Source organism: Leucopleurus acutus (assembly GCF_964270905.1).
Source record: "Leucopleurus acutus genome assembly, chromosome: 2".
In the NCBI taxonomy this organism is placed as follows: Eukaryota; Metazoa; Chordata; class Mammalia; order Artiodactyla; family Delphinidae; genus Leucopleurus; species Leucopleurus acutus.
In genome coordinates this window covers 25,447,363-25,471,131 of record NC_139143.1, presented here as the reverse complement: position 1 = coordinate 25,471,131, position 23,769 = coordinate 25,447,363, and the positions used below count along the sequence as shown (strand labels likewise).

The 23,769-nt window shown below is 37.2% G+C and overlaps 1 protein-coding gene across 2 annotated transcripts in view; it reads right to left on the bottom strand.

The window, feature by feature from the left end:
* Positions 1 to 23,769, bottom strand: part of SMYD3 (SET and MYND domain containing 3) — a 708,690-nt gene that overhangs the window by 522,210 nt on the left and 162,711 nt on the right. Inside the window, exon 2 of one of the 2 annotated variants that reach the window (XM_082833475.1) lies at positions 7,174 to 7,237. In XM_082833475.1, coding sequence (XP_082689601.1) covers positions 7,174 to 7,237 — 64 coding nt within the window. Of the gene's footprint in view, positions 1 to 7,165; positions 7,238 to 23,769 lie in introns of those variants that run through there. The other variant, XM_082833476.1, reaches the window with a different exon arrangement.

Here is a 23,769-nt window from a genome sequence, read left to right as displayed (position 1 = left end):
GTACATCAAACCTGAAACTCCCTTCTCCAATCTTCACGTGTCTTACTTCTTTCAGATCTCCACTCAAATGCCACCTCCTGAGAGGTCTTAGGTAGACAGACAGACAGATACAGAAATACTTATCTCACTATAGATATAGATACGAATATGGATATAGATACATAGATATATCTCTTTCTCAATATCTATATATTAGATATATAGAAAGAAGTTAAATATAGATATGTATATGTACATATGTGTGTATATGTATTCACACACACATACATATGTAAAAATAGCCTCCCAATCCCTATCATTTTCTCTTGCTCCCTTTATTTTAGGCATAAAAATAAGACAATATTATATATCTGTCTCACAAGGAAAATGAAAGCTCCATAAAGGCAAGGGTTTTCTGTGTCTTGTTCAATAATATTGTGCCAGAGCCAAGGAAAGTCCCGGCACCAGCACTAATATTTGCTGAGTAAATTAATGGATGGATGAATCCATTATCAAGTCCTTCCTCATTGGCCTCACCTCCAACTGCTTTTTTTCCCTATGATTTATTTTTTTAAGACATTAACTTTTAGAGCAGTTTTAAGTTCATAGCATTGAGAGGAAAGTACATAAAGTTCCCATATACCCTCTGCCCCCCACACATGTACAGTCTCCTCTGTTATCAACATCCCCATCACAGTGGCGCATATGTTACAACTGATGGACTTAGGCGGACACATCATTATCACCCAAGTCCATAGTGTACATGAGGGTTCACTCTTGGTGTCAAACATTCTATGGGTTTGAACAAACGACATGTATCCACCATTATCCAACTCCTTTTTTTCCCCCAAAGAAGTATAATTTAAATTTATTAATAATTAGTTTTTTTAAATTCTGAGAACCAGGTGTGTAATGAACTAGAAAAAATGTTTTTGACAAAGTCTCAGTTTTGACCACTAAATTTCTCTATTTTCCAGCTAACCAGAAGTAACTATAACTCAAAAACATGCAGAACACATAATTTCACAATACTCTGTAAAAAGCAAGGCAAAAATGTTATTTTAGCATTATTTAATTGTAAGTCATTCAGTCATTTTTGTTTGTGGTGATATTTGGTAAAATAATAAGGATACACACTCTGGCAAAACATTTTTTTCATATGAATTTGTTAATCTGTTTACCTCAAACTCCTCTTCATTCCTCTAACATGACAAGCTTTTTTCCTCTTCAGGGCCTTTACATTCACTGTTCCTTTTACATTAAAAAAAAAAAAAAAAAAAAAAACTGTTCCGAGATCTTTCCGTGCATGGGTACTTTTAGACTCCAGCCAAATGTCACCTATACAGGAAGCCCTTCTGTAACCATCTGTGCAATGGCAAGCTCACGCTCATCCAACTCACACTCACTCATATAATCATGGCATTTGTTACTGTCTCCTCACTCCTATAAACTTTACGAAATCCAGGACCTTGTTTATTTGTTCATTGCTAGCTGCCCACCACCAAAATCCCAACTTAGAACAGTGACTAGCTAGCAGGTACTCAATAAATATCTATTGGATAGACTCTGGATGAATGGAGGATCCTGATATAGCTATATAAAAAGACAGAGAGGAAGCAGATGCTGACATAGGTGAGCTAAATTCTGTTGTCTGTCAGAGCAGGAAGTTAATAGACTATGCCTATACTGATGAATTAAGACATATTAAAACCTTAAAAATGCATTCCAATATACATTAGGTGCAGACAAATACTGCTTGATTCCACTTGTACGAGGTACCTAGAACAGTCAAATTCATAGAGTCGGAAAGTACATCGGTAGATGCCAGGGGCCGGGGGGTGGTGGAGGGGAAGGGGGAATGGGGAATTAGTGTTAAAGGGGACAGCGTTTCAGTTTAGGAAGGTGAAAAATTCGGGAGATGGATGATGGTGAGAGTTACACGACAACGTGAATGTACTTAGTGCCACTGAACTGTACAGTTAAATATGGTTACAATAGTATGTTTTATATCCTGTGACTACCACAATAAAAAAATGTTTTTAATTATCTCTCCCTATTAGAATTTATATTATACACAGGCAAGGATATTTGTCTGTTTTTTTTTTCCCATGGATGCATTCCTGAGCGCCAATAATAGTCACTGGCTCCATAATTTTTGAGTTAGAGAAGAGGATTAAGAAAGTGTCACAATCTAGAAATGCAGCAGACCCAGCTTGATGGCTCTAAATAAACATTTGTTGAATAAAAGAAAACAAAAGACATATTATTATGTTTCACTTATATGTGGAATCTAAAAAAAAAACAATTATATTGGGACTTTCCTGGTGGTGCAGTAGTTTAGAATCTGCACTCCCAATGCAGGGGGCCTGGGTTCGATCCCTGGTCAGGGAACTAGATCCCACATGCATGCTGCAACTAAGAGTTCGCATGCCACAACTAAGTAGCCCGTGAGCCGCAACTAAGGAGTCTGCCTGCCACAACTAAGACCTGGCACAACCAAAAAAATTAATAAAATAAATAAAAATAAATTTTAAAAAATTATAGATACAGAGAACAGACAGGTGTTTGCCAGAGGCAGGAGATGGGGGTAAGTGGGGGAGGGGAGAAATGGGTGAAGATGATCAAACGGTTTATAAAAATTAAATAATTCTTGGGGAGGGCTTCCTTGGCAGTGCAGGGGTTAAGACTCTGTGCTTCCAATGCAGGGGGCGCAGGTTCAATTCCTGGTTGGGGAACTAAGATCCTACATGCCATGCAGCGTGGTCAAAACAAAAAACAAACAAACAAAAAATTCCTGGGGATGTAACGTACAGGTTGGTGACTATAGTTAACAATACAGTATTGTATATTTGAAAGTTGCTAAGAGAATAAATCTTAAATGTTCTCATCACAAGAAAAAATATTATAATTACGTGTGGCAATGGATGTTAACTAAACTTATTGTCGTGATCATTTTGCCATATACACACCTATCAAATCATTATGTTGTATATCTAAAACTAATACAATGTTATATCCCACTTATATTTCCATCTAAAAAAGAAATATTACTACGGACAGGTTATTTAGAGATGATGTAATTTTAAAAATCGAATTCAACAATTATCACTGATGAATGTATTCATTCATTCATTCACTCAACAAATTATGCTACATCTGCAGCAGTGACCCATGCACAGAGCATACCTTCAAGGAGCCTGACATCTAACTACAGAAACAGGCAATTAACCCAATTAAATTTCTGTATGATAAAGGAGGGATACAAACTTAGTCTCAGGGGGTTAGGAAAAAGGGAGTGACATTTAATCTGAGTTCTAAAGGATAAATAGGAGTTCAGTAGCTGGGGGGAGAGGTCTGCTCCAGACCCATAGCCAAAGGCCCAGAGGTAAAAACGTGGCAAAATCTGCCAGTTTGAATTTCACCCTGAGGAAAGAGAGGGCCAGGGTTTCAAGCTGGTGACTGACAGATCACACTTACATTCTAGAATAAAATAATCACTCTGGTTCCTGTGTAGAAAAGAGAATAGAATCTTGTAAGAGTTTAAAGACTGCAGCTAACCTAGGAAAGAGATCATGGTAACATGCACAAGGGTAGTGGTAGAGAAGCTAGAGAGAAGTGAACCAATTCAGATCTCCAGGTGATAGAATCAGCAGGACGTGATGATTAAGGGGATGTGGAGCCAGGAAAGAACGTAAATCAGAGCTGATGACACCCTGGCAACTAGGACTGCTGAGTGGCTGGTGAGATTATTCGCTGAGGTTGAAAAATGCGAAGGAAAGAAGGTCTGGGGTAAGATAATGTGCTCAGGTATAAATATATGGCATTTCAGATGCCGGAGCAACACCCAAATAGAGGTGCCCCGTAAGATATGGGTCTGGTGCTCAGGAGAAAGGAGGAGGCTGGAGATGGGAACTGAGAATAATTAATATACAGATGTCAACTGAAGCCATGGGAGTAGATGGGATCACTCTGCAGGCAAATGTAAAGCGAGAAAAGAAAAGCTCAGGCCTGCAGACATTTGCAGAAGTCAAAAAGTTAAATATGATCAAATAATTTTAACCTTTATACAATATTCCCCTTTTGTTTACAGTTAGATACAAAGCCAACTTCTCTACAGAGCACCCAGTACATATTCTATCAGCCTGAAGCCTGGCACAGAGCTATTTATAAAAACCAAGGGCTTGGCTTTCTTCATTATCATCACTTTGGGTATGATACTACAGAAACCAACTTATTAAATCACGCTGTTAAGTGCTTACTAATGTGGAATTCATCAAAAATAAATCAAATCATTCTACAACTAAACATAAAATGCACACTCAAAAATATGATTCACATTTTTAAAGAGGCCTATAATTATCAACAAAAAATAGAGCCTCTTTCTGCTAATATAGTACTTTTTAAAAGTATGTAAACTGCAATTTGATGTGGTATCCAGCTGCTTGTTTTGCTCTGCAATTAATTCAATTAGAAATGTACATATTATGAATCAAAGTAAATCCAGCAGAGATGAAATAGTAATTGGTGAATTTGCTTAAAATTGGTTTACTTGCTATCTATATTACAAATTTTGAGAATGTTTTTTCATAAGAAAACTTAGCCTGTTCCTCCTCTTTGATCTCATAATCATCTGTGATATGCTGATTATGCCAATATAGAAATAAGACTGGATCCAATATATAACCCCTCTATTACATTATATGACATCTCATAACAAGGTAGATACAGAGGAATACAAACAGTTCTGTACATAGCAGTAAATATATACATGTATGTGTATACTACGTATGACGCATAGACTAACAGTTCGGTGTGTATCCTCCACTCACAAAACAAACACAGAGAGACTACCTCTGGAAGAGAGAAGTAGGAATGGGAGAAGAATGCTGGAGGAAGACTTTTACTTTTCACCCTGCATTAGTCTATATTGTGCTAATTTTTATAATGCAAAAGTATCCTTGTATCGCTTATGTTTAAAAATGAAGTGTGAAAACTGATGCCACTGATACCTTCCTTATGAGCACAGGGGACATTATACCCTGTAACACCTCAGCTTCTGGTGGAGAGCTCATTGATGCTATGGCCCCATACATCAAACGCTAAGCTACTGACAAAAGTTATGTCCCCCTAGGGTAAACGTATTTTGGATTTTATGCTATGAATTCGCATCCTCTATATCAATTTCCATTCCAAGTGCTTTTGTTCATTACTGTTCATAGTTCAGTCTGTCAGTTTAATTTTGTGCTGCTTTGTTAGGTATCCACAATAATTACAATGTTTAATGCTGTACCTTAAGGGTGAGCTTAACAGAGCAGTTTAAATGCATATGTTCTGGCCATTCTTTGACTCCCATCCCATCTCCTCTACACACACACCCTATCCCCCGCACACAGACAAGCATGTCCACTAGCTGTGTTATATATGATATCTTTCATCTTACTAGCTATTTTCCCATTACCTTCTACAGTATATCTGACGATGACATTATTATTGATGCTACAGTAAACAGCTAATATATGTGGTAAAAACACATGCACTATAATGAATCAAAATGACATACCTACCCACCAGACTCCCTCTACTCATTCTAATCAGATAATGGGTTTTGTTTTTTTTTTTTCTTGAGTGTACTACAAAAGGAGGAAGTAGCCCTGGGGAAAAACAGTCATAAAAACAAGGGAAAATAAAAGTAAATGTTTAGTTCATTGAGAACAGAAAGGAAGCTCAACTGGAAAATCTGTATCAAATAATACAGTTCATTTGGTTCTATATGTAGTCTTTTTTTTTTTTTTTTTTTTTTTTTTTTCAATACACGGGCCTCTCCCTGCTGTGGCCTCTCCTGTTGCGGAGCACAGGCTCCGGACGCGCAGGCTCAGCGGCCATGGCTCACGGGCCCAGCCGCTCCGCGGCATGTGGGATCTTCCCGGACCGGGGCATGAACCCGTGTCCCCTGCATTGGCAGGCAGACTCACAACCACTGCGCCACCAGGGAAGCCCTATATGTAGTCTTCTTAACTTGAAGTTCCCTGAAGTATGGGTGGCAAGTGACACAGACACATACCCTCCAATTAGACTTTTTATTATGACCTAATTCATTAGAGCATAATTAAATTTCTTATTAAATGATTAACCATAAGGTTAGAAGAAAAGGTCATGTTGAATGTTAATTATACATCCTTTAAAGAATTTCAAAGATGTTAACAGCAGTACTCTCATAGACTGTCAGTTGTTGTTAATTAACTCAAACTCTTGGAAGGCAACTGAGCATTCTCTTGAAAAATTCAAAATGCATATATCCTTTTACTAATCAGTACAACGGGGAAGAATTTATCCTACAATCAATTTGCACAAGTGTGCAAAAATGTGCACGAAAGGATGCCTGGTGCAGTACTGGCAATACCAAATATTGGGAAAAAATTAGGCATTCATTAGTGGGGAAATTATGATTGTGGTGCATTCATATGATAGAATGAACACGAGGATACAAAAAGTTTTTCTAGATAGATTATTAAATGAAAAAGAAAATCAAGGTATAAAAGAATTTGTGCCAGAATAACCTGTATCTGCTTTTAAAAACAAAAGATAAAGATACATGAATGTATTTGCACCAAAAAAATGCTGCGAAGATACATAAGAACCTTAACAGTGGTTAGCTCTGGGAAATGGGACTGAAGTCAAGAGGACAAGAAGATGGAGAGGAGTAAACATTTAACTTTTCTTCAGTGATATATATATATATATATATATATATATATACACACACACACACACACACACACACACACTATATGGAGTTTATGTATATATTATGTATATATAATTATTACCATATACATATATGATTTTTAAGTTGAAGAAAAAAACAAGTTAAAATAAATAAAAGATTATGAAGAAACAGAAATAGTTCAACAGGCATAATGGAGAACAAATTTTATTTTATTTTATTTTTTTTGCGATATGTGGGCCTCTCACTGTTGTGGCCTCTCCCGTTGCGGAGCAAAGGCTCCGGACGCGCAGGCTCAGTGGCCATGGCTCATGGGCCCAGCCGCTCTGCGGCATGTGGGATCTTCCCGGACCGGGGCACGAACCCGCGTCCCCTGCATTGGCAGGCGGACTCTCAACCACTGCGCCACCAGGGAAGCCCGGAGAACCAATTTAAGAGCAGAGAGCTTACATACAGCAGAACCTTCTTACCTGACACTTAGCACTACAGTATTTGGCAACTCGGCATTGAGAGCATCGCATCAGCTTTTCCTTCCTGTTAAAAAATAAAGTTCACATTAGGAAATGAATGAGAATCATATATGGCTGAAGAAAGAAAACATAAGTCAAGGTATTGACACCAATATGTTCTGCTCACTCTATCTGTATGGTCCATGAGATTTAGATTTTCACAGTGATGAACATCTTCTTTCACCTTCAATGTGAGACATATACCTAATAACTAGTGTTCTTTTTTTTAAAATTGTGGTAAGATATATATAACAAAAAATTTACCACTTTAACTATTTTTAAGTGTACAGCTTCAGTGGCCTTAAGTACATTCACATTGTTGTGTAACAGTCACCACCACTAATGTTCTTTTTAACATAAATTTAATGAAAACACAGAGATTCCCACTTAGGCAAAAAATTTCACTTCATAGAGTTCTTTTTTTCATAGAGTTTTTAATGTCTCCATATGAAATTAAGAATCTAGCCTATCAACTAACTGAAAGTACCCTACACCATTCAAATAGAAAAATTTTACAAGTTTAAATTTATCATGTAGTTTAATTATAATATACTCCTTCTGGGAAATGATTTTCAATTTCCATTCAATTCAATTACTACTTTCAACTTGCTAAATTGAGATGCACCAAAGTTATGTCCTCCCCAAATCGCCTGAGGAAGAAAAAAGCCAAAACAAAGAAAAACTTGGATTATAAAATAAAAACAATAAATCTGATGATGAAATTCACAGTAACAAATATCAGACAGGACTGTAGATACTTTCAAGGCAGCCAAGAGCATTAAAAGTCAAACTATAGTATTAACAACAGTGACAAAACAGGAACAAATCTTTCTAAGCACTTCTGATGTGCCAGGTAGTGTTCAAAGTTCTTTACATCTATTGACTCACACTTAACTTCAGATAGTCCTATAACTAAGCAGTTTTATTATGTCCATTTTAGAGATACTTCAATACATTTTCAAGAGATAAGAAGCAGATGACTAAGGAAACACACCATAAAGTTCAAGTGGCAGGTGACATTGAAACGGTAACAACTGAACGCTGCAGAGAATCAGAACTTGAATATACCAGATACCTCACCCATAGGAGAGCAGCAGTGAGATATGGAGCATATAACATGGGGGGAGGTTAAAAGTCTAAATAAAGCAAAGTCCAAACACCTCCTACCCCCAAGTGTAGAATTACAGGTGTCAGATATCAACATCCCAGACAACAACCCAAACCCAAGCAACCTGGCCCTAAAGTTCTTGCTTTTAACCATCATATTATACCACCACTCTTAGACAAAACTGGATAAAAACAAAATCCACCCATAGACTATTTTTCTTTAATTAATTTTTTAATTTAAATTTTTTTTTTAATTTTTGGCTGTGCTGAGTCTTCGTTGCTGCATGCGGGCTTTCTCTAGTTGTGGCAAGCGGGGGCTACTCTTCGTTGCGGTACGCGGGCTTCTCATTGTGGTGGCTTCTCTTGCTGCGGAGCACGGGCTCTAGGTGCTTGGGCTTCAGTAGTTGTGGCATGCGGGCTCAGCAGGTGTGTCTTGGAGACTCTAGAGCACAGGCTCAGTAGTTGTGGCGCACGAGCTTAGTTGCTCCGTAGCATGTGGGATCCTCCTGGACCAGGGAACGAACCAGTGTCCCCTACATTGGCAGGTGGATTCCTAACCACTGTACCACCAGGGAAGTCCCGTCATAGACTATTTATGAGACACACTCCAAATAAAAGGACATACAAAGGTGGAATGAGATGGATATGCTTAGGCAATATTAACATTAATATTAAAATTAATTAAACACTAATAGAAAAAAGCCTGTGTAACTATATCAATATCAGAAAAAGAGACATTAAGGTTAAAAATATTACTAGAGATGAATAAGGTCAATACACAAAGATAAAAGACTCCAATCACTAGGTATTAAGTACCTAGTAACAAATGTTCGCAGTCTAAAAATACATAAAGTAACATCTAAAAAAAATGATCAATACACAATAAATTAATACAAGTAAGGCCTTAAAAATAATGCCTGGAATATACTAAGTACAAGTATTAGTTATCAAGTCTTTTTCAGGAATTCATAGATCAAGCACATAAAGAATAAGGAGCTCTATAATTTACTTGATCTCATGCAAAACACAGACCCTTGCACCTTTTATATTAATGTGTATTCACATACTCTTTTCAAGCACCCACTGGCCATTTACAAAATATGCCCACACATTAGGCCACAGAACAAATCTAAAAATCCCAAAGAATCAATATTATACAGATAATTTTCTCCAACCATAAAAGAATTAGATTAGAAATCAGTAAAAAAAAATAAATAAACCCAGTAAAATCTCATATTTATAGAAACTTAAAAGCTTATATAATTCAAGGATCAAAGAGTTGTCATGAAAATTAGAAAATGTATTAGATTAAATAATAAAAAAAATCGAAACGTGAGATACAGCTAAAGTAATACTTAAAGGAACATTTATAGCTTTAAATGTTTATGTTGACCGCAGTGGCATAATTTTTTAATCTCCTTAACTTTCCCCATAAAAAAATGACAGAGCAAGTAGGAAATAGGAAAACCTAACCATCACTCCCCACCCTGGAAAATATCTACAACAAACCCAAAAATATTAGCAGGAAAAAGAAAACACACACACATACACACACACACTACTAGCTTCAAGACTTCAATTAAATCAGTATATTTGTGGGAGAAAACAAAGAAGGCAACTTCCAATAGACCTGAAAACAGAAGAAGCCCCAAACTGCCAAAAGATCCCTGGCAGAAAGCCTGTCAAGCCAAACTGAGAACTGCAGCCAAGACTGGGAAAGTATGCTTTCTGCAGGAACACTCCTAAGGATGAGGTCCCTGGGGCTCCCCTGAATCCTGCTTTCCTTAGACCTGGCTCCTCAGATTTCCCCTCATTTCCTTTTTTCTTATCTAAGTTATTCAGAGGCTATTTCTGTTGCTTGCAAATAAAGATTCCCAACTATACAAAGTGTTTCATCTCCATTTTTAAAAATAATAAGCAGGGCTTCCCTGGTGGCGCAGTGGTTGAGAGTCTGCCTGCCGATGCAGGGGACACGGGTTCGTGCCCCGGTCCGGGAAGATCCCACATGCCGCGGAGCGGCTGGGCCCGTGAGCCATGGCCACTGAGCCTGTGAGTCCGGAGCCTGTGCTCCGCAACGGGAGAGGCCACAGCAGTGAGAGGCCCGTGTACCGCAAAAAGGAAGGAAAAAGAAAAAAATAAATAAACAAATAAAAATAATAAGCAGAATCAAAATACCCAGGAAAATCAGTGATGAACCTGGTAGCAAATATTAAAACTTCATCTTCTCCCTCCCATAGCTCTCAACCACAGGCTTTAATGAATTTTAACACAGAATTTCAGCAAAATAAATAGCAAGATGATTCAAAGTACTGGGATAATTCAGCTGCCATTTGATGTGTGAAAAAAAATTCCTTAACATGAGTTATTTAAATGTTTGGGGTTACTTTTACATATCAAATAACCAAACAAATAAATTTAAGTTCTCAAGTTTCAAAAAAAAAGGTCAACTGAATCCAAGAGAAAAGTAGTGTGTCTGATTAGAGGAACCACTGAGGCTTTGAAGAGTTACTGCTTTTCCCTGTTGAGTAACGTTCAGAGTAATAGCCTCCTGGTAAGGTCTCCCTGCAGAGAAACAATTTGGGCAGCAGTGGGAGAGGAAAATAAGTATTAGAAACATAGCCACCCAGACAGTTTATGAAAACATTCTTTCTCTCTTAAAAAAAAAAAAATCAACACATCATTTCCAACTGAAAGACAAACCCACATTTTTCTTTAAAAAATCAGAAATGTACATGTCAAATAAAAAACAGAATTAATTAGAAGCCCTAAATAAAAAGGATCACTTATTCTAGGTGGTAGCTCCAGAGGCTAAAACAAGAAATACTGAATGGAAGCGAGAGAGGGACAGATTCTGTCTAAAGGTAAAGAAGATCGCTGTGGCAACAGCAACTGTTCAAAAATCAAAAGAAATGCCCTGAGGAGGTGGAGTTCCAGGTCATTTGACATGTTCAAGGAGAATCTGATAGGTACATTTACAGACATAGGTACAGGAAATTCCAGCACTGCAGAGGAGCATGAATTAAATGTTTCCTTCTAATTCCAAAATTATTTGGTTCTGCTTCTCCTATGTAACAAAAAGATATAAATAAAATTTGAAGATAACAAAATTTGTGCCTATTATTAGGCCAAACATGATAATCTCACAGGAGTAGAGAAGTGAGCAACATACAATTCTCACAGACTCCACAAACATCCTGTTTGCAAAGCGATTATTTCAAGAGTCCATCCAGAACTGGAACTTCTGAATAAAAAGGAATCTAAAGAAACAGGTTAGGAATGTATCAGTAACAGAACCTCTTTTTTCCCCTCTACTTAAGAGATAAATAGTAGCAGTCTACCTCTAAATTAAAGAAGATATTAAAAGATATTAAAATTATTGTATACTACAATAATTGGAAGTTTTAGGCCCCCATCCCAAAAAAGCAAAAAGGGTTCCCTTATCACTTTTCATATAAACTTGGATGTTACTGAACACAATGTCAAATCAGAGAAAATTCTCAGCTTGCTCCAGTGCTCCAGATACAGTGATTCACGGAGCGTAAGTTAAGTCCTCTCTTCCAAGTAAAAGTTGGGTCGTAATTAGTTTCTCCAATAGCCTAGGCAACTGAAGTGTGGAAAGGAAATTAAAATAAAGCTAAATTAATTGTTCTGCTGCTATACAAATTAAAAAGTCATACAGTTGACCCTTGAACAACATGGGGCTTAGGGGCGCCAACCCTCCATGCAGCTGAAAATCTATGTATAACTTTATAGTTTGGCCCTACATATCTGAGGGTCTGCATCCACGGATTCAACCAAACTCGGATGGTGTTGTACTGTAGTGTGTATTTAGTGAAAAAAACTGCGCTTTTTTCACTAAAACATAGTGAAAACTAAAACATAGTGGACCCACGCAGTTCAAACCCATGTTATTCAAGGGTCAATCGTATATGGATATAGGGGAAACCACTGTCTCTAAGAAATCAAAGAGGAAAGGGGATTAATTGGCTCCCTCAGATCCCAACAACTGGAGTACTATTTAAGGGAACATCTCTCTGTCCTTCTTGGTTATCAGAGGGCAAAAGTATCCTACTGTTTAGAAACTCTGCCCTAAAATAATACGGCCAGTTGCCAGGTAGAGAGAAAGAAGTTTCCTGGAAAGGATATAGAAAATGAACAAATTCTATCCCAAATTTCCCCCAGCCCTGGCACGTACAGAATCCATTTAAAACTTCCTACAGAGGAAAACAATGCATCTACAACACATTCATAGATAATATACTTATCATACAGGGTTCCTTCCTAGTAACATGCCTCGATCTCCTAGAAGTCTCCCAGTGTGTCTGGGGTTGAATCTCTCCTTCAACAGCCATCCTCACAGTGGAAGGAAACTGGCTCACTGTTGACCAGTCAGATGCAGGCGAAGGCTCAGACACCACAGGGAAGCCAGGCGACCCTCCCGCTCGCTGAAGCACACTCATCTGGATGGAGCACAGCCCAGCACAATCAGAAGCAACCCCAGAGCCCAGGGTGTGCCTTTGCAGCCTCCTCATTCAAGGTGAAGATCCCTGCCCAGTGATCTTTTGCACCGTGAATATCTCAAGGACCAGATTTTACTTTGTGGCTGATCAATGAGGAAATTTATTTTGTGGCTGATTTCTTTGGGAAGAAATCTGAGCTGAGAAAAAGACCAGAGCGCATTGAGTAAAGCCTGTACCACTTATAGGTGCTAAGGAAAAAGTGTTGACTTATGGGATGTCTGATTTAGTACCCAGGCCTTATACAAGTTTTAAGAAAATTCCCTGAGTAGAATTCCTATGAAAGTATTTTTTCACATAATTAAGACCCAAGATGCTCTATGGAGTATGAGAAATACTGAATGTCATGATGGGCAAGCTCTTAAAAATAAAGAATAAAAACTCTCCATTTGTTCTTAAATGGAGAAAGCCAAAATACCTAAGTGAAAGAAGTCTAAATACAATTTTTTAAACAAAAATACCACAGAAATATTTATTTACAGAATTTTTATGTTTGTTAATATCTTTAAAACCTCAGAATCCTGATTCATTAGAAATGTTAATGTCATGTAACCAAGTACTTGACTATATTTCCCCCTGGAAATTTCTGAAGCAAAAGAAGTTCTACATTATGAAAAAGGGATTATCCCAAATAGAATCATGTTATTCTATGCAAGGGTAGTGCAACATGTACTCTGGCCAAATAAAATACACTGGAAAATGCTAAAGAACTCCTTTAGGCATAAATATTCATAATAATATATTAAAGGCATCCTCCATTTTTGTTTGGAGATGGTAACTGTGTGGGTTTGGGCCCAAAGGCCTTTTTAAAAATTAAAGAGATTCATATCCACCATCCACCTATCAAATGGTCTTTAATACAAAGCAGCAGATGTGATCAAAATAATATATAATAGATTCATAACACAGGAACATAGAAAGAATTGGTTTGGACTCCTTTTTCTATATTCCCTATCACTTTATTTCCTATTTCTAATATTTAAAGTACAAAACAAGAAAATGCAATGGATAATATTTCAGGGAAAATGAATCTGTGATTCACAGGCACCATAACTTCATGGGAGAAGCACAAGTAATTTAAACCCACATTAGCACTTAGAGAAAAGCACAGCAAAGTATTTGAGCCAAGTTAGTCAAGAGAGGCAGACCCTCTTACTCGGGGACTTCCCTTTTTCACTGTCCTTGGTCTCTTAAAGCTTCTGTACTGGCGGAGACTATGCTACCTGATGAACACAAACTCCAGCAGTTAAATCAACAAGTGTTCAGTGACTGGCCACCATGTAAGGTGTAAGGTCCTGGGTGGGTGGGTGGGTGTGAGGAGGGTATTACAGTCACTGTTTCTAGGAGCTCGTGGTAAAGGAGGACAGATCAACACATACCACTTGCAGAATGAGCTACAATACAAAACCGTGTTTTGAAAAGCAGCACAGTCTACAGGGTCCTAGTTCAGAAGAAGGAAAAGTCACTTTCTGACCGGTAAAGAGTGAATTGGAGAGGGTGTTATAAGGGAAAAGGAAGGCACCATACCTAGGAGGGAAAATATTTTACCAGTTTAGAGTTCAAAATCTGTAGTCCAAGTGCTATAGTCCGAATGTTTGTGTCCCCCTGCCCTAAATTCATGAGTTGAAATCCTAACCCCCAAAGATATTAGGAGGTGGGACCTTTGGGGGGTGCTCAGGTCTTGACGGTTGAACCTTCATTAATGAGATTAGTGTTTTCATAAAAGAGACCCCACAGAGATCCCTTAGCCCTTCTGCCACGTGAGGACAAAGTGAGAAGGTGCCAGCTATGAATTAGGAAGAGGGCCCTTATCAGAATGTGACCAGGCTAGCTGCTCGATACTGGGCTACCCAGCTTCCAGAAGTGTGAGAAATAAACTTAGGAGGCTACACAGTCTGTGACATTTTATTACAGCACCCTGAAAGGACTGAGACACCAAGTCCACTCCCTACTAGCAGTGTAACCTTGTAACCTCTCTTAGCCTCAATTTCCTCCTCTGTAAAGTGAGAATAAGTGACTACTCTTAAAACTGTTGGGTAGACTATGTGAGGTAATCTACATAAAGTGGCTGCTAATAGAGCGTCTAAGCATAGAGTTAAAACTGAGGATGCTAAGTATATTTTCAAAGTGCTCAAGATAATGTTGCCTATTTCTGTGCCATATCTGAAAATCCCACACCTCTTCCATGGTTGCTAAAAAAGCAAAATCCACATGTGCCACAAATCTGGTCATCTCCTTGCAAGCACACAGAAAATTCACCACTTTTTTTTTGAAATCCACATGTTCCCATAATACTTGGCTCTAATTTCAAAATTTGACTAGCATCGTTAAGTGTTTCACTGCTCAATCACGTTCACTAAAGTTTGTATTACTACTATTCTTAATTTGATCAGAATGATTAACTTCAAAGTGGTCTGATTCAAGAAGCTAAAAACGTTTTATGAAAGTTTCATCTGTGGAAATTAAAATCAGAGAAGGCTGTTACATCTTCAGTAATATTAAAAGGTAATTACAACTCCTAATATTTTGCTTGCTTTATGTAAAATAATGTCTATTACAAGTTGAGAAAATTAACATTTTTACAAGAGTACAGATTTAAACTCTCCTCATTATATGATATTTCTCTACAAAATTGGATATTGTGTGCTGTGGGTCACTCTAACAGCTAAGAATTGAAAACTGGTGACTTAAAGGTGTTTCTTAGGCAGAGCACACACAAGTAGACTGAAGAAAGCTGTGACCAAAACGAATTGCTGAAGAGGGATTGTTTTCTAGTGACAACATCTTTGTTTCTAAATAGGAAACCTCTTTAGCCTAGTCGAGTAATACAACTCTGATAAGTCTAAGAGGTATATTCGTTTTCCCTAAGTCTTCTTGAAATTTTTTTTAAGTGAGGAAGAAAAAAAAAACCTGACTTTGCCTAAAGACTGAAATCAGATACCCTTTAAATATGTTAAGTATTGCTATTATAAATATCACACAGCATACACATAAAAATAAAAGTACCATGGGTAAAATATCAAAGAAGGTACAAGAAAATCTGGTCAACATTTTCATTAATATACTAGAACCTAAGCCTTCAAAATGGCAAAAGCTGCTCACCTTGGTTTCAAATGCAGGGTATACTTTATCACCATGAATGAATTATCTATCATGCTACCTCTAATTAGAAAATGAGGTTATCAGCAGCATGTTTCCATTTTAACTTGAACAGTGAGAAATCCAAAAGTCAAAATCACTATCGAACTGTATTTATCTGTTCATTTCAGAGGCCTGGAAGCCATTTTCTCCTGGCTGCTTAAAAATTTGCTCTTCTATTTTATAATTAAGTATATTACTTCGTTTAACCTTTAACTATAAATTTCCTCAAGTCCTCCTGGAAGTAAGCATTAATGAAATCTCAAATAACTCATTCTCAACTTTGGAGAATAAAATGGCACTTTAAGTTTATAAAGAAACACTGTGCTGACCTAATACCAAAATAAAGAAACCTTAAAAGATGAGTCCTTAGGAGACACAGAATTAAATGTTTCACCTGCCAATGCATTATAATTAATTGTAAATTCTTAATGATGTTTTTTTTAAGGAGAATGATCATCAGCTGATAGCCGCTGAATGAGAGTTAACAGGGGTCATGCAAGGGTTTTCATGCCTGTGTTGTCCTCCTACAGCGAGCAGGTACTATGGCCGATATAAGGTTCTCCCACAGCCCCCCAACGTTACCCTCACATACTCTACTTATCAAACATCCTTATGAGTTTGATAACATATTGTGATGAAATGCAGACATCACCCCAAAAACCTTATGACTACAAATCATTTGCAACTTAGTATGAATTACCTTAATCAGATAATCGCATTATCTTTCTCTAGACCCTTAGCTGTGATTTCCGGCAATAGACATTTTGCTTAGAGCAGGTACAGAAAGGGAGGAGAACTACCAGAGTGTTCGACATCTAAAAGACCTAGGGAGAAAAGATATCAGAAACCGTGACAATGCACCAAAATGGAAATTAGAAATGTACAAGACGACAATTTCATTTGCCCTGAAATGTGGACTCCAGCTCAGTATGCAGACAGGTATGGAATAGAGAAGGTAAGCTGAGCAGAAAAAGTTCTAGGAGAACCATACTTTAAACCTGGCTGCTTCATTTATTGCTCTGCAACTGATAGTAATAAATATACTTCTCTGTCCCTAAAGTTGTAAGTTATTCTAAGTCTATTATAATAATAATAATAAAGGCTACACCTAGAATGTTGAATGGATTTTTCATACTACATATACTTTGTGAAATTAAGTTCTTGTAATGTGTGAAAAAAAAGAGTGAAAAGAAATAGACCAAATTGTTGAAACTTTTCTTTGAGTGATATGAATTGGGGTGATTTTCCCTCTTTTTTCTCTTTTCCAATTCTATATAATAATATTATTTTACTTCCATAATCAAATAAACATCAACTTCAGTGAAAAAGCAATATGTACTATTTAATGGCTTTAAATTGCTCTTGGTCTAAGGCAGGACACAGAAAGATCAACAATTTATTCCAATGTTTGGAATAGTAAGCGCAAATGTATGCTTTGTTTACACAAAACTTAAATGAAATTATACTTTATTAATTGAATTTATTTTTAACTGGCATTTGCTACAAATGTAGTGTTAAAAAGTAAAATTGTTTTACTCTTTGATAATATATGAGAACCTGATAAGTTAAAATAATGATATCTATCATACTATATTTAAAAACTAATATTTCTAGATTTAACATCTTCCAAAATATAAAAAGCAATCATTTCAGAAAAGGAACAATATGAAAAGAAAGAAAAAGTTTTACCACATGAAACCTGGGCTACTTAGCCTCTTTCTGAATACAAGTTTCAACTTCAACTGATGCTTCATTTCTTATTATTCTCTCTGACTTATTTAACTTGAAGTTAATCCATATAAAGTAAAATTTCTTTATTCTCTTACATTAACTTTCACTTTGATTTGGAGTTGGCCAGTCAAAACACCACGTTTTTTAAAAAATTCAGATGCAAATGGAAAATCTTTGAGATACGAGAGAAATCAAAGGCTGTTTCCAAAAATGACCCCGTCATTCATTCACCAATTCATTCTTCAACAAAAAAGTGCCAAGTCCCTTCCAAGTGCCAAGCACCTGATTAGGCACATGGCAGGCACTGTCCATTGCTTACCCAACAACCACTTCACTCTTCCCTGCCAAGGGTACTGTGATTTGTTGAAATAGCAGAGATCTCTGGATTTCAGAAAGTGTAGGTTGCCGACTCCAGGGGGATAAATCATCACTGGTCTAAACTAGTAAAAAGCTCATGCCCCATGGCCACTGGTTGTTCTAATAACAGACCCTGTTACCCAGTTCTGGCAAATGACTTGTAAAGAGATACAGCTGACCCTCATTATTTATGGGTTGTTTATTTGAAAATCTGCCTACTCACTAAAATTTATTTGTAACTCCAAATCAATACTTGCACCATTTTTGTAGTCATTCGTGGATATGTGTGGAGAGGCAAAAAAAGCTGAGTTACCCAATGCACATGTTCCCAGCTGAGGTCAAATGAAGTGACATTCTGCTTTCTTATTTCAGCTCTCATACTGTAAACGAGAACCCTTTTCAAGGTCTATCTAGTGCCACACTTTACTCATTTTTGTGCTTTTCATTGATGATTTCGCTATTTTAAACGGCCAGCTAGTACAGTGCTGCAGTGCTATCTAGTGTCCTAAGCACAAGAAAGCTGTGATGTGTGTTACCCAGGAAATATGTGTGTTAGATAAGCTTCATTCAGGCGTGAGTTATAGTGCTGTTGGCCATGAGTTCAACGTTAAGGAATCAACAATATGTATTAAATAAGGTATCTATAAACAGAAACACACACAAAACAAGGTTATGTATTGACTGGCTGATTAAAGTGTGCCCAGAGACTTATAGGAACCTAACTTTGTATATCCCCTAGGAGTGATGGTTCAGTTTTGGCTAATTCAGTGTTTGTGGTGAATAACAAGAATCAACTATATTGCTAATGAGAGACACTTTGTCCATTTCAACTTTCTTTGCACAAGAGGCAACAAGAGAACAAATACCATCAGACAGAAAGACCCCGATAACATCCAATAGCCAGCAGCTACCAACCTCCAGCTTTTGGATGGGAAAAATAACTTCCTATTTGTTTAAGCCATTACAGTGGAAATGTATACATAAAGATATAATAAAATGATGCTTCCTTTTCAATAAACACACAGTATACTACTCCTGAAATAAAACAATAAACATGTTCTACATTCCAAAAAACCAAGTCCTATAAATGCTGCTTACTGTGCATTCTAGTCAAATAGAGTAGCTTATGTAGCACTTTTATTTCTACCTTTTGAGGTTAAGGTCAACAAACCTGCAATATTATGAACTAATATTTAATTCTTAATAAATTTTGCACTTATTTTTATCATGTACTTACTTAGAAAAATACAGTCTCAAAAATCATTTTATTTGACATATAAGGTAAGGAACATCTGACAAATATATACTGTCTGATTAATATATAATTATGTATGAATGTGTGTGTATGTATGTGTATATATAAAGATATATCACAATTTATGTTGCCATTCCACATTGAAAGAATTGGCATCGTGTCCATATTGATGGACATTTGGGTCAATTATTTTACTCTTAGAAAACAATGTTACCTGCATTGTACACATATACAATGATTTTCAAAACTATTTGGTCTCAATCTGGACTTAACGTATACATACTACTATATATAAAATAGATAATCAACAAGGACTTACTGTATAGCACAGGGAACTCTACTTGATAATCTGTAATAACCAATATGGGAAAAGAATCTAAAAAGAATGGATATATGCATATGTATAACTGAATCACTTTGCTGTATACCTGAAACTAACACAACATTGTAGATCAATTACACTCCAATAGAAAATAAAAATTAAATTTAAAAAAATTATTGATGGGGCTTCCCTGGTGGCGCAGTGGTTGACAGTCCGCCTGCCGATGCAGGGGACGCGGGTTCGTGCCCCGGTCTGGCAGGATCCCACATGCCGCGGAGCGGCTGGGCCTGTGAGCCATGGCCGCTGAGCCTGCGCGTCCGGAGCCTGTGCTCCGCAACAGGAGAGGCCACAACAGTAAGAGGCCCGCGTACCGCAAAAAAAAAAAAAAATTATTGATGGACTCCAAAGAGGTTTTATTTATGTGGGTTATCTCTATTCATATTTACTATATTAAAGACTAAAATTAAGAAAATTTTAATATATTTATTCATTCATTTAAAATAATAATTCCATTACATGTTGATATAACACATTTTTATGAAAATAACTATATTTTCCAAAATAAAAATAAGTTAATGAGCAGAGTGGCACTGTTTTACATTTATGCAAATCTCTTAAATATATGGCTTAATAGAATGCAGCTGGATTCTCATTTATGGTTATCATGGAGCTTCTGAAAAACTCCACTGTATACTCATGAGGGAATGAGAGTGAAAAAGGCAAATACTGTCTTAATATTACTATAAAAATAGTTTTAAACTTAGAGGTCCTCTGAAAGTACCTTGGGGAACCCCCAGACATTTCAGGACCCCACTTTGACTTCTGCTGCTTCAGAATACATATTCGTAGAAGTAGAATTGCTGAGTTGTAAGAATGCACATCTTGAAATATTTCACATATTGACAAATGGCTCTCCAAAGTGGTTGTAGGAAGTTACACTCCTGCAGCAGCCTAGTGAGAGTTCTCTTAAATCCATATCTTGTCAGCCCTGTTGACAGTCATTTTACTTTCTGCTAGCCTGATGGGTGTGAAACGTTGTCTCACTGTGCTTTTACTGGGCATTTTCTAGATAAATAGTCACAGTTTGAGCATCTTTTCAAGTTCATTCACCATTCATGGTTTCTTTTGTGTGAACTGCCTATTCATATCATTTGCCCACTTTCTGCTGGGTTGTCTTTTTTTTTTTTTTTTTTGCGGTACGCGGGCCTCTCACTGTTGTGGCCTCTCTCGTTGCGGAGCACAGGCTCCGGACGCGCAGGCTCAGCGGCCATGGCTCACGGGCCCAGCCGCTCCGCGGCATGTGGGATCTTCCCGGATCAGGGCACGAACCTGCGTCCCCTGCATCGGCAGGCGGACTCAACCACTGCGCCACCAGGGAAGCCCTGGGTTGTCTTTTAAAGAGATTAAACCTACTGAGTTTGATCTCTTGTTGGATGCATGATTTGTAAATTAATTTCTCACAGACTATGTCTGTATTTATTCCTCAATTAGGCACTATAAGAGAATACAATATAGTAGTTAAATCATTGACAATGAAGCCATATGGCCTGGAACTGAATTCCAGTTTATCATTTCGTAGTTGTGTGATACTAAGCCATTTAATCTCTCTAAACCACTGAACAAAAGTGGGAATAATAACAATACCAAAATTATTTGGTTGTAATGAGAATTAAATAAAACATGTGGAAAACTTATTGTGCTTGGTTTATAGGAAATACTCCTTATTATCATCACATTATTATTATTACTTTAAGAGATATTTTAATGGTAAACTCTCAAAAGACGTTTCTAGATATTATTTGAAATACCTCAAGTGCTGGGTAGAAATATATTAATATATTAAAAAGTTTAACCTTCTAGACATTCAGAATTTTATAAACCCTTGAATGTCTATAAACATTTGGAATATTTTTCCCAGTCATTTTCAAGTCCTTCATGTATCTATGAAAAATTATTGAAAAAGTATAATAGCAGTATAAGTAGAAGTCATTTACTGAAATATTCATGGATATAATGAAATGGTAGTTACTTCTTAGCTTAAAAGCAACCACACATGAATACAATAATAATGAAACTAGTGTTTCTGGAAAAACTGTTGGTCAACATGCGTTTTTTTTTTTGTTTTTTTTGTTTTAAAGAAGATGTTGGGGGTAGGAGTTTATTAATTAATTTATTTATTTTTGGCTGTGTTGGGTCTTTGTTTCTGTGCAAGGGCTTTCTCTAGTTGCGGCGAGCGGGGGCCACTCTTCATCGCGGTGCACGGGCCTCTCACTATCGCGGCCTCTCTTGTTGCGGAGCACAGGCTCCAGACGCACAGGCTCAGTAGTTGTGGCTCACGGGCCCAGTTGCTCCGCGGCACGTGGGATCCTCCCAGACCAGGGCTCGAACCCCTGTCCCCTGCATTAGCAGGCAGATTCTCAACCACTGTGCCACCAGGGAAGCCCAACATGAGTTTTAAATGTTCTAGAAAGTCAACATCTGACCCAAATAAGTAGAAAACTTTTACATATTTTTCTCTTACCTCAAAAAAATCAGAAATAATACAGTGGCAACTTATACTTTTATTTTTCTACAGAGATTATAAGAAAGGCTGAGAAAATCTTAACACATCAACTTCCCTCTCCTCTCCACTCATTAGGTTAATAGTAAAAAGTCTTTCAACACAGAAAAGATAATTAACTCTTTTCAGGTAAGCGGACTCATTTTACTAAAAAGCAATCTCCCTGTTTATAGCTCATTTACAATTATCCTTAGACAATGGAAATTTATAATTGATCAACCTTGACTAAACTAAAAGAATCCCAACGGCAACAATTTATAACATCTATTTTCCCCCAGAGGAAATGAGAAAGAAAACAATTTTTGAAATGTCATTACTCAAATGTTTTTTTAAAACTATGTGATATTTAAATGGTAAAATTTAATTATCTTTTTTTCTGATATAAAGATCTTTTGAAAGCCAAATCCTGCCTATTGTTACTGCTCTTTATTTTACTGGGCCCATAAATATCACTAAGGACCATTTTGTACGATGAACTATGGGAGGTTCTGGAGAAACAGGGGTCATAATAAGATACAGTTCTTGCTTTCAAGGACTGTTGATGCTACAACAGAAGCAGAATAGCAGGAACAGCAGTAATGCTTACTATACACCTATTATGTGGTGTCAGGGACTGTGCTAGACATCTGTAAGATAGTAGTTGGAGAGTGGGAACCCTGAAATTGAAGTAACAGAAGTAATAGTTATTGGTCACCACCAGTTCTAGGGTATGGCCACAGGAAGAGGTAGCTAAACTGTGATAAAGGCAAAGATAATTAGAAATGGGGATGAAGAGGCCAGGTGCTGGGTGGATATTCGCTTCAGCAAAAATGACACCAAGAGTAATGATGAGGAAAGAAAAAGTGAGCCATGCATGTAAAGGAATAACCGGAAGGTGAGGTGATGGGGATATAATGGCAAATGCTTCAAAGGACCTGGCAATTTCGAGGGAGAAGAGAAATGGTCTAAGAGCAGCATGGTCTTAGTACCTCTCTAGACGCTGAGGTACTTAGGATATGAGAAAAAATAGCCACTACTTAGGAGGACAGGAAGCACTGTCCTTAAAAGGCAGTCAGATTTCAGTTAGAGCAACACGGAGAGAGTATTCAGAGAAGACCTTCAGGATATAGAGGTTTTGCTGATGATAAAGCACACTCCAGGTGATAGAAAAGAAAGGATGGGGGCCAGTGTTAAGAAAGGGTGAGGAATTGAGTGAGATTAAGGTAGACACGGAGCCATATGGAGTTAAAAGTCTGGTACGAACAGATAACGTTGGATGTTACCTGATTTCAAAGGCCATGCTCATTCTACCTACATTCTACTCTTAAAATATCCTTGATGCAAAATGACAAATGTTTTAGTCAAAATATGTAACAAAAATCCAGGAAAACTCAAGATTAGAAACAAAGAGCTGTCAGAAGGCAGCTCATTAAAAATGATCAACGAAATCAGAACTATAGAATGGATGAGAATTTCTGAGTGAATAAGGTTAAAAGGGGATGGTGGCACTCCAGACTATGGGAACAGCTAGAGGACACTCCTTGTGAGGATTTAGAGCCATAAAAAGAAATAAATATTGATACATGCT